This window comes from Salmo trutta, chromosome 2, assembly GCF_901001165.1.
Source record: "Salmo trutta chromosome 2, fSalTru1.1, whole genome shotgun sequence".
In the NCBI taxonomy this organism is placed as follows: Eukaryota; Metazoa; Chordata; class Actinopteri; order Salmoniformes; family Salmonidae; genus Salmo; species Salmo trutta.
The window spans coordinates 60,519,294-60,535,836 of record NC_042958.1 but is presented as its reverse complement, the minus strand read 5'-3'; the positions used below and the strand labels follow the sequence as shown (position 1 = coordinate 60,535,836).

At 42.0% G+C, this 16,543-nt stretch overlaps 2 protein-coding genes across 4 annotated transcripts; one reads left to right on the top strand and one right to left on the bottom strand.

Moving 5' to 3' along the window:
- Positions 1–27: 27 nt before the first annotated feature.
- gjz1 (gap junction protein zeta 1) lies at positions 28–1,217 on the top strand. Its single transcript, XM_029709279.1, has 2 exons — positions 28–111; positions 341–1,217. Exon 2 carries the CDS (start codon positions 383–385, stop codon positions 1,088–1,090), a length of 708 nt encoding a protein of 235 aa, XP_029565139.1. The 5' UTR covers positions 28–111; positions 341–382; the 3' UTR covers positions 1,091–1,217.
- A 2,700-nt stretch (positions 1,218–3,917) lies between these two features.
- Positions 3,918–14,539, bottom strand: LOC115159463 (circularly permutated Ras protein 1). Of its 3 annotated transcripts, none has more exons than XM_029709194.1 (21): positions 14,435–14,539; positions 10,678–10,783; positions 10,085–10,216; positions 9,576–9,812; positions 9,278–9,382; positions 9,056–9,130; positions 8,818–8,891; positions 8,426–8,605; positions 8,122–8,163; positions 7,843–7,932; positions 7,454–7,605; positions 7,214–7,295; positions 6,989–7,119; positions 6,705–6,789; positions 6,447–6,553; positions 6,013–6,131; positions 5,788–5,905; positions 5,396–5,536; positions 4,873–4,966; positions 4,718–4,747; positions 3,918–4,495 (listed from the first exon to the last, which is right to left on the bottom strand). In XM_029709194.1, exons 1-21 carry the CDS (start codon positions 14,522–14,524, stop codon positions 4,406–4,408), a joined length of 2,280 nt encoding a protein of 759 aa, XP_029565054.1. In that variant the 5' UTR covers positions 14,525–14,539; the 3' UTR covers positions 3,918–4,405. The 3 variants fall into 3 exon arrangements, with proteins under 3 accessions (XP_029565054.1, XP_029565064.1, XP_029565073.1); XM_029709204.1 differs by lacking the exon at positions 14,435–14,539 and adding an exon at positions 10,937–11,009; XM_029709213.1 differs by lacking the exons at positions 3,918–4,495; positions 4,718–4,747 and having other exon boundaries at positions 4,883–4,966; positions 5,396–5,507.
- Between the last annotated feature and the right edge of the window lie 2,004 nt (positions 14,540–16,543).

Genomic DNA, 16,543 nt, shown 5'->3' with positions numbered 1-16,543 from the left:
CAGAATAAAAGGTGAGACATGGTAACACTGATGTTGATGACAATGCCATTTTACAACCTAATAAAAGGTTTTCAACAGACATACTATGAAGTTCATGGAAATGACTTAACGGTAAGTTGGCATCTCCTATTATTACAGCAGCGTTATGTCAAATACACCAGGGAAAAGTGGTGAAATTAAAGTATAGTTGTAAGCATGTTTTAATATTTACGGTAATCTTACAACATTTCTTATAACGTTGAATATTATTGTTGACCAAAATTTTTTTTATTGCTCTGCAATGCAAATATGTGAACATGAATCCACATTGCCCGATGTGGTACCTTTCTTCTCTTGCTAGATCACTGCTACAGTAGTTTCATAACAAAGACGAGCAGAAATAATGGCAGCCATCGTAACAGGGCTCATCCCAATCCTCCGCACGGCAGTGGACACCACTACCACCTATAAGTGCCGCTCGCTGTGGTTTGGCTTCCTCTGCATGCGCCTGGTGGTTCTGTTTGTGGCCGAGATGCCCTGGTTCAAGCTGGACGCGGACTTCAGCTGTAACACCACCCAGGACTTGTGCACCCGAGGCTGCTTCAATCAACACTTTGACAAGCCTGTCATGGTGGCCTGGAACTTCTTCTTCATCCTCCTCGTCATGTCTGTCCTCCTCATGGAGCTCTTTGCCTCCCACCTCCGCTCCGCTGCCCAGAAGAGGAGCTCCCGGCAGAGGAATACTACGGGGGAGTTGGAGGCCCAGGGGAAGAGTGCCAGTGTGGGTGAATCTGAACCCCCAGGGAAGATGGTGATTGACCTCCACAAAGACAGGGGCACTGTGGGCTTCTACCTGCTCAGCACCGTGCTGCGTATTATGGTGGAGGTCTGGTTTGTCTATGTGCTTCTGTCCTGGAACCTACCTAAAGTAGGTGAAGGACCATTCAAGTGTAAGTCAGCTATCTGCCCAGAGATACATATTTGCTTGGTGAGGGCGGCACCAGAGAAACGTATGTCTATCTATGCTTTAGCCTCTGTTTCAGGCCTGGTCATTGCAACTTCCGTCTTGTTCTGTTTGTACTCTATTTTCCACTACCTCTGTAAATTTTGAGACTGCAGGGAACCCACACGGGACCTTTTTAACTATAAATGTCTAATGTGTAGGTGTAACATTGGATTTACGGTTTTCTTTTTTTATCATGGGTCATGTTTGTGCCAGCTTAAAAGGCTAATAATGCTAAATAATCTGTCCGCAGTTTTTACTGTTCAAACGATGCTGATGGGTGTAGAAACACCTATCTGATGGTGTGTCTGAGTCAGGCATTTGTAGTGCTTTCTGGTCAGGGTGAAAATACATGCTTAGCTAGAGAGGGAGTGTTACAGTGCCTTCAGAAAGTATTCACACCACTTGACTTTTTCCACGTTTTGTTGTGTTACAGCCTGAATTTGAAATGGATTAAATTTAGATTTTTTTGTCACTGGCCTAAACACAATACCTCATAATATCGAAGTGAAATTATGTTTTTAAAATTTGACAAATGAATAAAAAATTAAAAGCTGAAATGTCTTGAGTCAATTTGTACTCAACCCCCTTGTTAGGGCAAGTCTAAATATGTGCAGGCGTAAATTTTTTATTGGCAAGTCACATAAGTTGCATGGACTCACTCTGTGTGCAATAATAGTGTTTAACATAATTTTTCAATGACCACCTCATCTCTGTACCCCACACATTCAATTATCTGTAATGTCCCTCAGTCGAGCAGTGAATTTCAAACACAGATTCAACCACAAAGACCAGGGATGTTTTCCAATGCCTCGCAAAGAAGGGCACCTATTGGTAGATGGGTCAAAATAAAAAAAGCAGACAATGAATATCTCTTTGAGCATGAAGTTATTAATTACACTTTGGATGGTGTCAATACACCCAGTCACTACAAAGATCCAGGCATCCTTCCTAACTCAGTTGCCGGAGAGGAAGGAAACCGCTCAGGGATATCACCATGAGGCCAAAGGTGACTTTAAAACGGTTACAGATTGAATTGCTGTGATCGGAGAAAACTTAGGATGGATCAACAACGTTGTAGTTACTCCACAATACCACCCTAATTCACAGAGGGAAAATAAGGAAGAAGGAAGGAAGCCTGTACAGAGTACAAATATTCAAAAACATGCATCCTGTTTGCAACAAGGCACTAACGTAATACAGCAAAAGAAATTGGCAAAGCAATTCACTTTTTGTCCTAAATACAAAGTGTTAGAGTGCATTCGTATTTAGACCCCTTGACTTTCTCTACATTTTGTTACCTTACAGCCTTATTCTGAAATGGATTAAATCAAACATTTTCTCAACAATCTACACACAATACCCCATAATGACAAAGCGGAAAACAGGCTTTTTGAATATTTAACAAATGTAAAAAAAACAAAAAACAGAAATACCTTATTTACATAAGTATTTAGACCCACTCAACATTGAACTCAGGTGCATCCTGTTTCCATTGATCATCCTTGAGCTGTTTCTACAACTTGATTGGAGTCCACCTGTGGTAAATTCAATTGATTGAACATGATTTGGAAAGGCACACACCTGTCTATACAAGGTCTCACAGTTGACAGTGCATGTCAGAGCAAAAGCCATAAGGTTGAAGGAATTGTCCGTAGAGCTCCGAGACAAGATTGTGTTGAGGCACAGATCTGGGGAAGGGTACCAAAACATTTCTCTAGCATTGAAGGTCCCCAAGAACACAATGGCTTCCATCATTCTTAAATGGAAGAAGAGGGAGAAGGGCCTTGGTCAGGGAGGTGACCAAGAACCTGATGGTCACTCTGACAGAGCTCCAGAGTTCCTTTGTGGAGATAGGAGAACTTTCCAGAAGGACAACCATCTCTGCAGCACTCCACCAATCAGGCCTTTATGTTAGAGTGGCCAGACAGAAACCATTCCTCTGTAAAAGGCAGATGACAGCCCGCTTAGAGTTTGCCAAAAGGCACCTAAATGACTCTCTGACCATGAGAAACAAGATTCTCTGGTCTGATGAAACCAAGATTGAACTCTTTCGCCTAAATGCCAATTGTCATGTCTGGAGGAAACCTGCCACCATCCCTACGGTGAAGCATGGTGGTGGCAGCATCATGCTGTGGGGATGTTTTTCAGGGGCAGGAACTGGAAGACTAGTCAGGCCTGAGGGAAAGATGAACGGAGCAAAGTACAGAGAGATCCTTGATGAAAACCTGTTCCCGAGCGCTCAGGAACTCAGACTGGGGCGAAGGTTCACCTTCCAACAGGACAACGACCCTAAGCACACAGCCAAGACAACGTAGGATTGGCTTCGGGACAAGTCTCTGAATGTCCTTGAGTGGCCCAGCCAGAGCCTGGACTTGGAACCCGATCAAACATCCCTGGAAAGACCTGAAAATAGCTGTGCATCAACGCTCCCCATCCAACCTGATAGCTTGAGAGGAACTGTAGAGAAGAATGGGAGAAACTCCCCAAATACAGGTGTGCCAAGCTTGTAGCGTCATACCCAAGAAGACTCAAGGCTGTAATTGCTGCAAAAGGTGCTTCAACAAAGTACTAAGTAAAGGGTCTGCTTTCCTCCAGACACTGGGAGATGAATTTACCTTTCAGCAGGACAATAACCTGAAACACAACACCAAATCTACACTGGAGTTGTTTACCAAGAAGAAAGTGAATGTCCCTGAGTGGCCGAGTTACAGTTGACTTAAATCTACTTGAAAATCTATGGCAAGACCTGAAAATGGTTGTCTAACAATCATCAACGACCAATTTGACAGAGCTTGAAGAATTTTGAAAAGAATAATGGGCAAATGTTGCACAATCCAGGTATGGAAATCTCTTAGAGTTACCCAGAAAGATTCACAGCTGTAATCGCTGCCAAAGGAGCTTCAACAAAGTATTTACTCAGGGGTGTGAATACTTATGTAAATTAGATATGTATTTATTTCATTTTCAAAACATCTGCAACATTTTCTAAGAACATGTTTTCAGTTTGTCATTATGGGGTATTGTGTGTAGATGGGTAATATCGAATGAATACATTTTGAGTGTAACACAACAAATTGTGGGATAAGTCAAGGGGATAAGTCAACTACATTCTGAAGGCACTGTAGGTACAAACCCATTTCACTTGCTATGTGCCATCGCAGTTCTGACATGACGTTCTGACAGTGTACATAGATAAGAACAGGAGCAAGTTTTTATTATTTCTTTGGAAAAGTTGTTTTTACAAATAGAATGAACAAGTACAATATCGACAGTTAATGCTATTTTAAATAATATATCTCCAGATGTAGCATTTTTGTTAGATACATTAATTAGTCAGACTTGTGCATAAATAGGCCTCCCCAGAAGTTAGTAGAACTTGAATAACTTCCAAGGATATCAGGCATAGCCAGTAGCTACCAATCAGTGTTGGTGTTTTTCCTTCAGTGAAATAGGCCTCCTGTTGCTGTTCTTCATGCTGTACAGCAGTGCAGCACCCATGTCCGTTAGAGACTGAAGCGGAGAGAGATATGAAGGAGGGAGATTAGCAGGGGAGACCAGTGGAAGTTAGGGGGCATATTTGGATAGGAGCTTGAGATTGCGAAGGTAAAATAGCATGATTTGTGTATCTGAATTGTACGCTAGATATTACCATAGAGGCAATTGTAGTCGGGGTGAAAATATGTTGTAATGTTCATATCAGGGTTCTATATCGATGGATATGTTTTACATTACCTGCAGTGTATCAGAACGTATGGATTGTCTCTAAGATGGAAAAAAACAAACATTGGCAATTAGTCTTCAATTAAACAGAATGTATTAAAGAATGCACCAGCATCTTACACAGTTTCTCTTTCACAATCGTCTCAATACTGCACACACAGACCTACCCTTGTGTAGTTTTGTAGGCTGTTGTGTATAGGGTCCATGGTTTTAAGCCATTTTGAATAAATAATTTTGTCTTCTGCACTTCTATCATACTCTCTGAAAAGGTAACAAAAGACAAGCATGTTGTCACGTATACACGAATACAAGTTGACAAATGCCTATGTACAGCAGAATTGACCAGCCAACACACAAGCACAAACGTGCGCATGCTCATACACACATTCGCACGCTCGCTCACCCACACACACAAAAACAGGCCTTGTTCACTCATGTGAATCCGGCTGTCAGTCTCACTCACTAATTAGCGCCCATTCTGAGGCTCTGCCTCCACACACACACGCGGGCACGCACACACACACACACACACGCAGGCACACACACACACACACACACACACACACACACACACACACACACACACACACACACACACACACACACACACACACACACACACACACACACACACACACACACACACACGTTTTGCTGTCCGTCAACCTTCTCACTAAATCATTCACTCACAGGGCTCTCTCCACCAGTTCCCTCTGTGTCTCCCCCTCACTCTTTGCGTCTTGGAAGCGGCCCCTGACAGCTAGAGCGGCGCTGGCCTGGGATGAGTTGAGCTGAATGATGGCTAGAAACAGAGAGGAGAGAACCACTGAGCTAAGAGGGAGAGGAGAGAGGGTTACAGTGTTAGGTTACTATCATGACTCCTAACATGGTTGTCATCATCATTATTCTCCTATCAAATTGTTTTGCAAATGGAGTGGATTGTGATGTCTAAACACATTTCTATAATTCTTTGACTTTAACTAGTCTTTCTGGTAGATAAACTGTTAACAAAAGGCATTTCTGAATACACATGTCATGAACGCTGGAAACCGCTTGAGTGAGTTTTGGACGTGTCCCATTACCTGTCATCCGTCACCTCTTTATCAGCAGTCAGCACTCTGAGCATACTGTGTCCATCCTTCTGTCTGTATCTCAGCTGCAGCTGAACAGACACACGGCCACCTGCCACTGGGGCTGACACTAAACGTCAGGGAAAGAAAAAAAGATTACAAATGTATTCCTCTGTGAACTTGGTCCCCAATCCTTAAATCTTTGACTGGTCCTCCTGCTCATCCCTCTGTTCTCACCCTCTCCCTGTGAGCCGTGTTGCCTCGCTCCAAATTGAAAGGTGATTTCTGTGTCTGATGCCACATTGCCCACCTCTCTGGTCACCCTGTTCCCAGCCTCTCTCTCTCCTTTCACACACCTGGCGGAAGAGCGAATGAGGGCGAGAGATGAAGCCCTTTTCCAGTCAAATCAGGGACCTCTGTTCAAATGTGTCGCTGGTGTGACAGTGCTAGATTTGCCATTTACAATTTATGATTGTCAATTCACCCCAAAAAATGATTGAGGATGAGCATGCAACTGGGGTTCCTAAGCATTTACACCACTTAATGTTAAATACTGATGGTGACGTACATACACATTATGAATGCATTATACATATACAAACATCTACCCACACACATATACTATATTTGAAAATACACATGAATATACAGATGTTTAATTCAATACTTACAGAGTTGGGGGGAGCAGCAAAGTGACACTACAGTGTGTCGCTATCGTCGTGTTCTCTATAATCTCCTCAAATTCAGTGTATAGTTCATGTGGACTTGCTATCACCACCTAGGGGGAAAGGATGACACGTACAGTACCATATTAAAAGACACATATTGAGCAATGGACTCTGATCACATAAGGGCCAAATAGGATTGTAGCTCAATGACACACACAGCACAAAGGAGAGTAGTGCAAGATTATTTATTGTATCACACACCTTTCCTCTTGTGCGGTCTGCTAGTCTCCCCAGCTCATCAAGTCTGCAGTCTGTCCCCTCGATAGCCAACACTGATACTGTCACCCTAGGAGAGAAAGGGTTACATACTGTAAGCGCTTGCTTATAATATTCAATAACTGAAAATCACTTGTGTTAACACCTAAAAGGCTATCAACATGGTCTGTAGGAAAATGAGCCATTTCAAGGTAAAATAGGTTCTCCACTGTGATGCTCAAATAGAAGTGAACATGTAGCTAGTGAAGACAGTACAGAGTTGCACCGACCCCTGGCTAGCAGCGTACTCCCCCAGGTCGTGGTAGAAGATAGTGGAGGAGAGGCAAGGTCGAGCATCAGTGCCCTCCACCTCCAGATTCCCCAGGTCTGTGTTGGCCTTTCCATCTGTGCAGATGATCACCTGGGAAGAGGGCAATACATTCTATTGGTACTACATCATAAGCAAAACAGATACAGTATGTATTCAGAGCACTGGAACTATGGGACTGACTGACCTTTGACCCTGGTTGCCGAGAAGCCATCGCTATGGCTACAAGAGAAGCCGGACCTAAAGCCGTGGCACCACTCTCAGACAATCTTTTAATGAAAAGAGGAAGTGACAACATACCGTTATTTAATTAAAATATTACTTCATTGGACCAGTTTGAATGAGTCCATGGCTTATTTGCTCTTGGACCACATGGGCCCTTGAATTAAAAGGTAGAGTTTGTTTTTATTGCCCCTTTCAACATCACCCTAGAATCTCTCTCTGTAGACAGTCCCTGGTCCTGGAGAGGGGGGGTGGGCTGGGGAAGCTGAACGCTGCTTCCTTAAGGTATTCACCGTCAATCAACTCCGCACCCAGCAAAAAACGTGAGGTGAACTCGTCATATCCATGCAGAGTCACCTGTCAAGACAAACACCAGTGGGTGATCTTAAGATGCAGATCAAAACAACTTCAGATTAACACCCAACTATTGGACGAATGCATCCAAATATTGAATCCAAATCAGTGAATTTGGAATGTCACACACAAAACATAGATTTGATACCTACAGCCCCCCCCCCCCAAAAAAAAAAGTTTATGTAAAAGAGCATGAAAACACACTTTCATTAGATATGACAAATGGGTGTAATATTGAACCTGATTGTTGAACGTGATGAGTCCTACTCGCATGTGTGGTTGTGTTTCACTCAGCTTCCGAACACTCTGTAACACTGCTTCCTGAACAAACTGGTTTAAAATCCGCATTGGTTTATCATTACCAGCATTTACACAACCACAGACCATGATCAATTCTAGCAAAGCAAATGATTGTGAATCTGCCACTGCATATTTCATTTACTGGTAGTTACTACGAACATCACAATATCTCACAAATGTAGCCACTTATGCCCATTTAAATAATCAAAGATGGTTGACCTGAAGACGTGACCTGTAGATTGGCTGTTTTCCTTCCAACACCTGGCACAACGAAAAAGAGAGAATTTCACTGCTCATCTCAATCTCCCAAAGAGGGTTGTAGTCAGTATATACTGTGGCCAGTATAATGGTCAGAAATACAGCTTCAACCAGCACTGAATGTGAAACTACTTAAAACAGAAAAATATGGATTTTACAGAACAAAATTGATTATAGAGGTATCCCTATCACATGTATTCTAATCTAACCGTACAGAGCCTGGGGAGAACACTAACAAATAACACTAATGGTCTTGTGTTCAAACCTGGGAGGTGATACTCATGGACGCTGAGATGTCGATACAGAACAGGAGCAGTGTGTCTGTAAGGGTCAGGGCCTTGTCACCAGGGGTCAACAGAAAGACACTGTCCTGGCAACCGAGACAGGTGGCAGATGAGGAGGTAGGTGGTTCCAATGATGACTGGCAAAAATAACAGACATTCACCTGTAGAGCAACAGAGGGATGATGGAAATGCACTTGTTTGAAAGAAATTGTACCTTCAGTAGTCATGAATTACAATAAGTAGTAGGTATAGCTTCATTGAGATTGATTGTAGGTCTACCACTATTGTTGAATAATTTGGAAGGCATGAAGTTATTATTTTGTATCATATTGCGTAGGATTCATGTTCAAGACAGTGTGAAAGGTCAAACTACCACATTGTCATACAAGGAGTCCAGCACAGAGCCACACTGGGAGCAGCAGGTGGGCTCTCCCTCTATGGTGAACACTGTGATTGGACACACGTTGGTCAACACAGACAAGCAAGTTAGACTGTGACATACCGAGAGACAGTATAAAAGTCAGGAATATCACACAGAGAGACAGTGAAAAGTCAGGTCAAAGGCATTGAGTATCATATACCAAACATTATCTCAGGAATAGTCCACTAACCGTTTTCCTCTGATATCAGCTTCCCCAAACTGACTAGGATCACATTTGGATTCCCCACCAATGGTTCCCTTGATCCTGTGTAGTAAATGGTCATTAGTAGTTGCAATTGTGTTTTGTATCTTTATTTATGACGCCTACATTTTTGCTTTTCAATGAAGAATTATCTAATGAACTGTGAAGATACTGTATACTAATGGATGTCCATAATGAAACAGGATTTACTGGAGGATGAAAAGGAAGACTTCGAGGAGGAGAAAGAATCAGGCAACAGAACTAGGTATTCTGGACAGGACCTCATAAAGGAAGGTCTTGGTGGCAAGGCTGGAGCTAGAAGTAGAGAGAATCATGTTTTTCAACTCTGGTTGTAGTCATAATCTTCATCACATCTTTATCATCACATGCAAGACTGCTTGTTTTGTTGGCATCTTAAGATGTGAATTGCATGAATGGTGGTATGGTCTGACAATACTAGCTTTGAGCCTAACAATGAATGTCTCTTGACAGGACATTAACCAGTCACCTGACTTCTGTGCAGATCCACTGCTGCTGGTGGTGTTTGGATGCTTCATCTCTTCCCCACTGCCTTCTGGGATATTGTATGAGTAGTCTGGATCCCATGGATAACTCCCAATGTCTGGATCCTCCTTTGGAATGTCATAGGTCAGCCTCTGGCTATTGGAAGGGAGAAGGGAAGGTGGGCCTGGGATTGGCTGGAGGCAAGCAGGCGATTGAGATCGCATGAATGGGGGGAGCAGAGCTGGGGAAGGTGGAAATGGACACAATGTTAGCCACAGTCTCAAGAGTTCATTCATGACTTTTGAGACACTGAAATTGAACTGTATATCCTAAAAAGGACATTATACATTGAATTCCCCAGTACACTGATGCTAGGCAAACCTCTCCATTGAGCTGTTTGAGATGTGAGCTGTTGGGGCGAGCTGTGAGCTGTTGGAACATTCCCTCCTTTTCTAAGATGGAAGGCTGAATTCTCATACAATGGCAAAGGGTTGGGAGCTGTCTTCACCTCACCATTTTTAAAACATTTCTCGGTGATTCTCTGTTCTGGAGAGTGGTGTTGTTGTTTTTGTAGTTCTGGGGAGGGTGCTGGAGGAGGAGGGGGAGGACTGCGGGGACGGATTCTGTTTGGGGGAGGAAGGAGAGCTGGGAGAGATGAGAGACAGAACATTGTTAATGTTAATGTCTACTACACAAGATTCATTAATGAACTGGCAGGACAGTGTTTGGGCAGCAACGGGCATTCGGACAGGACGGGGATTCACTGACAGGACATTCACTGACAGGACATTCACTGACAGGACATTCACTGACTGGGCATTCACTGATAGGACATTCACTGACAGGACATTCACTGACAGGACATTCACTGACAGGGCATTCACTGACAGGACATTCACTGACAGGACATTCACTGACAGGACATTCACTGACAGGACATTCACTGACAGGACTTTAACTGACAGGACATTCACTGACAGGACTTTAACTGACAGGACATTCACTGACAGGACTTTAACTGACAGGACGATGTTTGAGCAGCAACGAGCATTCGGACAATGTTAGCAAGATTTCATTTGAAGTGTGTCTGAAAAATTATAACTCACCTGAACGTTTAACTGCAATTGGGGTTTTCGTTTGGACTTCCCTCTGATAGGTTGATGGAGGGACATAAACAAACCCACAGGCAAACTCCATTGGTGGTCCTACCACCTAAGCAGGGATAATCAACTAGATTCAGCCACAGGCCAATGATCAGGATGCAGGAACATAATTACAAATAATTTGTACACTGCAAATTGACCGCAAGAAGACCAAACAGATACGATATTTGACTAAAACATAATAATTTCAAACCTTACTTACATTTGTATATGATCACATACATCTCTATTATGCATGTAAAAGCTTTGGAACTTGGAGCTGATTTGCTGGTGTTTTTACAGTCTTTTATGTCCAACAATAAAAAAAATCCCCTCAGCAGCCTTCACTGAGATATACATATATACAGTACCAGTCAAAACTTTGGACACACCTAGTCATTCAAGGGTTTTTCTACATTGTAGAATAATAGTGAAGACATCAAAACTATAAAATAACACATATGGAATCATGTAGTAATCAAAAAAGTCTAAAACAAATCAAAATATAGCCATCAATAAAAAACAAACCAAAACACACAAAAAACACTTTCACTTCACTTTTCCCCCCTCCTTTGCACACTCTTGGCATTCGCTCAACCAGTTTCATGAGGTAGTCACCTGGAATGCATTTCAATTAACAGGTGTGCCTTGTTAAAAGTTCATGTGTGGAATTTATTTCTTTCTTAATGCATTTGAGCCAATCAGTTGTGTTGTGACAAGGTATGGGGTGGTATACAGCACTATTTGTTAAGTCCCTATTATGGCAAGAACAGCTCAAATAAGCAAAGAGAAACGACAGTCCGTCATTACTTCAAGACATGTAGGTCAGTCAGTTTCTTCAAGTGCAGTTGCAAAAATTATCAAGCACTATGATGAAACTGGCTCTCATGAGGACTGCCACAGGAAAGGAAGACCCAGAGTTACTTCTGCTGCAGAGGATAAGTTCATTAGAGTTAACTAGGTGAATGGATGATCTGCGCATGTGTGGTTCCCACAGTGAGGCATGGAGGAGGAGGTGTGATGGTGTGTGGGTGCTTTGCTGGTGACAATGTTGGGATTTATTTAGAATTCAAGGGACACTTAACCAGCATGGCTACCACATCATTCTGTAGCGATACACCATCCCATATGGTTTGCGATTAGTGGGACTATAACTTGTTTTTCAACAGGACAATGACCCAAAACCCACCTCCAGGCTGTGTAAGGGCTATTTGACCAAGAAGGAGAGCGATGGAGTGCTGCATCAGATGATCTGGCCTGCACAATCCCCTGACATCAACTGAATTCAGATGAGTTGGACCACAGAGTGAAGGAAAAGCAGCCAGCAAGTGTTCAGCATATGTGGGAACTCCAAGACTGTTGGAAAAGCATTCCTTATGAAGCTGGTTGAGAGAATGCCAAGAGTGTGCAAAGCTGTCATCAAGGCAAAGGGTGGCTACTTTGAAGAATCTCAAATATAAAATACATTTTGATTTGTTTAACACTTATTTGGTAATATCATGATTCCATATGTGTTATTTCATAGTTTTGATGTCTTTGGCAGCAATTACAGCTGTAAGTATTTCTGGGTAAGTCTCTAAGAGCTCTGCACACCTGGATTGCACAATATTTGCACAATGTTATTACAAAAATTCTTCATGTTCTGTCAAGTTGATTATCGATCGTTGCTAGACAACTCTTTTCAAGTCTTGCCAAAGATTTTGAGACGATTTAAGTCAAAACTATAACTCGGCCACTCAAGAACATTCAATGTCATCTTGGTATGAAACTCCAGTATATATTTGGCCTTGTGTTTTAGGTTATTGTCCTGCTGAAAGGTGAATTTGTCTCCCAGTGTCTGTTGGAAAGCAGACTGAACCAGGTTTTCCTCTAGGATTTTGCCTGTGCTTAGCTCTATTCCGTTTATTTTTATCCAAAAAAAGTCCCTAGTCCTTGCCAATGACAAGCATACTCTTAAAATGATGCAGCCACGGCCATTATAGAAAATATGAAGAGTGGTACTCAGTGATGTGTTGTGTTGGATTTGTCCCAAACATAATGCTTTGTATTCAGGACATAAAGTTAATTTCTTTGCCACATATTTTGTAGTTTTACTTTAGCACCTAATTGCAAACAGGATGCATATTTTGGAATATTTTTTATTCAGTACAGGCTTCCTTTTTTTCACTCTGTCAATTAGTGATTTTTCACTCTGTCAATTAGATTTCTCCTATCACAGCCATTAAACTGTGTAACTGTTTTAAAGTCACCATTGGCGGTTTCCTTCCTCTCTGGCAACTGAGTTAGGAAGGACGCCTGTATCTTTATAGCGACTGGTTTTATTGATACACCATCCAAAGTGTAATTAATAACTTTACCATGCCTTGGTTTTTGTTGTTGAATCTGTGTTTGAAATGCAATGCTCGACTGACGGACCTTACAGATAATTGCATGTGTGGGGTACAGGGATGAGGTAGTCATTAAAAAATCATGTTGAACTCTATTATTGCCTCCCGAGTGACGCAGCGGTCTAAGGCACTGCATTGCAGTGCATTGCAGAGGTGTCACTACAGACCCGGGTTCAATCCCAGGGTGTGTCACAGCAGGCCATGACCGGGAGACCCATGAAGTGTCGCACAAGGGGAGGGTTTGGACGGCCAGGATTTCTTCGTCCCATTGCGTTCTAGCAAGTCCTTGTGGCAGGCCGGGCGCCTGCAAGCTGAATCCAGTCACCAGCTGGATGGTGTTTCCTCTGACACATTGGTGTGGCTGGCTTCCAGGTTAAGTGAGCAGTGTGTCAAGAAGGAGTGCGGCTTGGCAGGGTCGAGTTTCGGAGGACGCATGGCCCTTGACCTTCGTCTCTCCCGAGTCCGTAGGGGAGTTGCAGCGATGGGACAAGACTGTAACTACCAATTGGATGTCATGAAATTGAGGAGAAAAAGGGGTAAAAGTAAAAAAAAACGTTTTTACTCTTAATGCACACAGAATGAGTCAATGCAACTTATTATGTGACTTGTTAATACATTTTTTACTCCTGAACTTATTTAGGCTTGCCATAACAAAGTGGTTGAATAGTTATTGACTCAAGATCTTTCAGCTTTTCATTTTTTTATTAATTTGTAAAACTTTTGAAAAACATAATTCCGCTTTAACATTATGGTGTATTGTGTGTAAGCCAGTGACAAAATATCTCAATTTAATCCATTTTAAATTCAGGCTGTAACACAACAAAATGTGGGAAAAGTGAAAAGGTGTTAATACTTTCTGAAGGTACTATATATACAGAAAACTTGGGGTGCCAAATAAAATCATAGCGGGCCAAATTTGGCCACCGGGCCGCCAGTTGGGGTTCCCTAACCTAAGGTAAGGACATGGACATTAAAACACATCAAACCAGTCATCAGGATGTAGACACTTCTATCACATTGTCAAACTCTTATTTCTAAGCCTTTGTATGTCATTGTGATCTTGAATAAGTCTTAATTTATTGCATCCGGTGCAAGCAATTTACAATTAGATTACAACACTGATGCAAACACACCCATAGGATTATGGACTTCAGTCCCTGACAATGCTATCACTGTCCATGCAGTAGTACCAGTCAAGCTCCAGAAGATATATTGGTAACACAGTAACTAATGTTAACACAGCTCTGTGGAAAGAATGGTCAAGTACAGGACAAGATACATTGACATTGCATTCAATGAGAGCTTACTCCGTCATACAAACGAGTCTTACTTACGTATGCAAAGCCTTGTGAACAGTGACGGTTCAAACTTGAGTTACTCCCAGTCTGAAGTGTTAGGAGTGAGTGAGTGATGACATCACTCATTCTCTATTATAATGTAAAAAAAACCTGTTTAACAAGTTTGTCCAATGGAGTGTATACATAATGTAACATGGAATGGAAACAAACACACACACAGCACTGTGCACAGTCAGTGTGGAGATTGCAGTGGACATTGCGTTGTTCCACCTTGTGAATATTCATGTTTGTAAAAGTTTATGTTCAGGGAGGGAATCAGCACAGATCATTTACATTTACATTTAAGTCATTTAGCAGACGCTCTTATCCAGAGCGACTTACAAATTGGTGCATTCACCTTAAGATATCCAGTGGAACAACCACTTTACAATAGTGCATCTAAATCTTTGGGGGGGGGGGGGTTAGAAGGATTACTTTATCCTATCCCAGGTATTCCTTAAAGAGGTGGGGTTTCAGGTGTCTCCGGAAGGTGGTGATTGACTCCGCTGTCCTGGCGTCGTGAGGGAGCTTGTTCCACCATTGGGGTGCCAGAGCAGCGAACAGTTTTGACTGGGCTGATCAGACAGGTTTGAACATTGACACAACACATACAGCACCAATCAAAAGTTTGGACACCTCATTCCAGGGTTTTTCTTCTTTTTTTGTATTTTCTCCATTGTAGAATAATAATGAAGACATCAAAACTATGAAATAACACATATGGAATCATGTAGTAACCAAAAAAGTGTTAAAAATATATTTTATATTTGAGATTCTTCAAAGTAGCCACCTTTTGCCTTGATTAAAGCTTTGCACAATCTTGGCATTCACTCAACCAGCTTCACAAGGTAGTCACCTGGAATGCATTTCAATGAACAGGTGTGTCTTGTTAAAAGTTCATTTGTGGAATTTATTTCCTTCTTAATGCGTTCGAACCAATCAGTTGTGTTGTGACAAGGTAGGGGTTATATACAGAAGATAGCCCTATTTGGTAAAAGACCAAGTCCATATTATGGCAAGAACAGTTCAAATAAGCAAAGAGAAACAACAGTCCATCATTACTTTAACCTGTTAGGGCTAGGGGGCAGTATTTACACGGCCGGATAAAAAACGTACCCGATTTAATCTGGTTATTACTACTGCCCAGAAACTAGAATATGCATATAATTATTGGCTTTGGATAGAAAACACCCTAAAGTTTCTAAAACTGTTTGAATGGTGTCTGTGAGTATAACAGAACTCATATGGCAGGCAAAAACCTGAGAAGATTCCAAACAAGAAGTACCCTCTCTGACCATTCCTTGGGCTTCTTGGCTCTGTTTAAAGAAAATTTAGGATCTTTGCTGTAACGTGACAATTCCTACGGCTCCCATAGGCTTTCAGAACCCGGGAAAAAGCTGAATGATGTAATTCCAGCCGCTGGCTGAAAAACTTTAGCGCCTTGGTTAAGTGGTCTATCAGAGGACCATCAGACTGAGGCTCGTGCACGAGGGGATCCCATGTTTTTATTTTCTCTCTCTTTGAACGTAAACACGCTTTCCCGGTCAGAATATTATCGCTTTTTTACGAGAAAAATGGCATAAAAATTGATTTTAAACAGCGGTTGACATGCTTCAAAGTACGGTAATGGAATATTTAGATTGTTTTTGTCACGAAACGCGTCGGGCGCGTAACCCTTATTTACCCTTTCGGATAGTGTCTTGAACGCACAAACAAAACGCCGCTATTTGGATATAACTATGGATTATTTGGGACCAAACCAACATTTGTTATTGAAGTAGAAGTTCTGGGAGTGCATTCTGACGAAGAACAGCAAAGGTAATAACATTTTTCTTATAGTAAATCTGACTTTGGTGAGGGCTAAACTTGGTGGGTGTGTAAATAGCTAGCCCTGTGATGCCGGGCTATCTACTCAGAATATTGCAAAATGTGCTTTCACCGAAAAGCTATTTTAAAATCGGACATAGCGAGTGCATAGAGGAGTTCTGTATCTATAATTCTTAAAATAATTGTTATGTTTTTTGTGAACGTTTATCGTGAGTAATTTAGTACATTTTTAGTAAATTCACCGGAAGTTTGTGGGGGGTATGCTAGTTCTGAACGTCA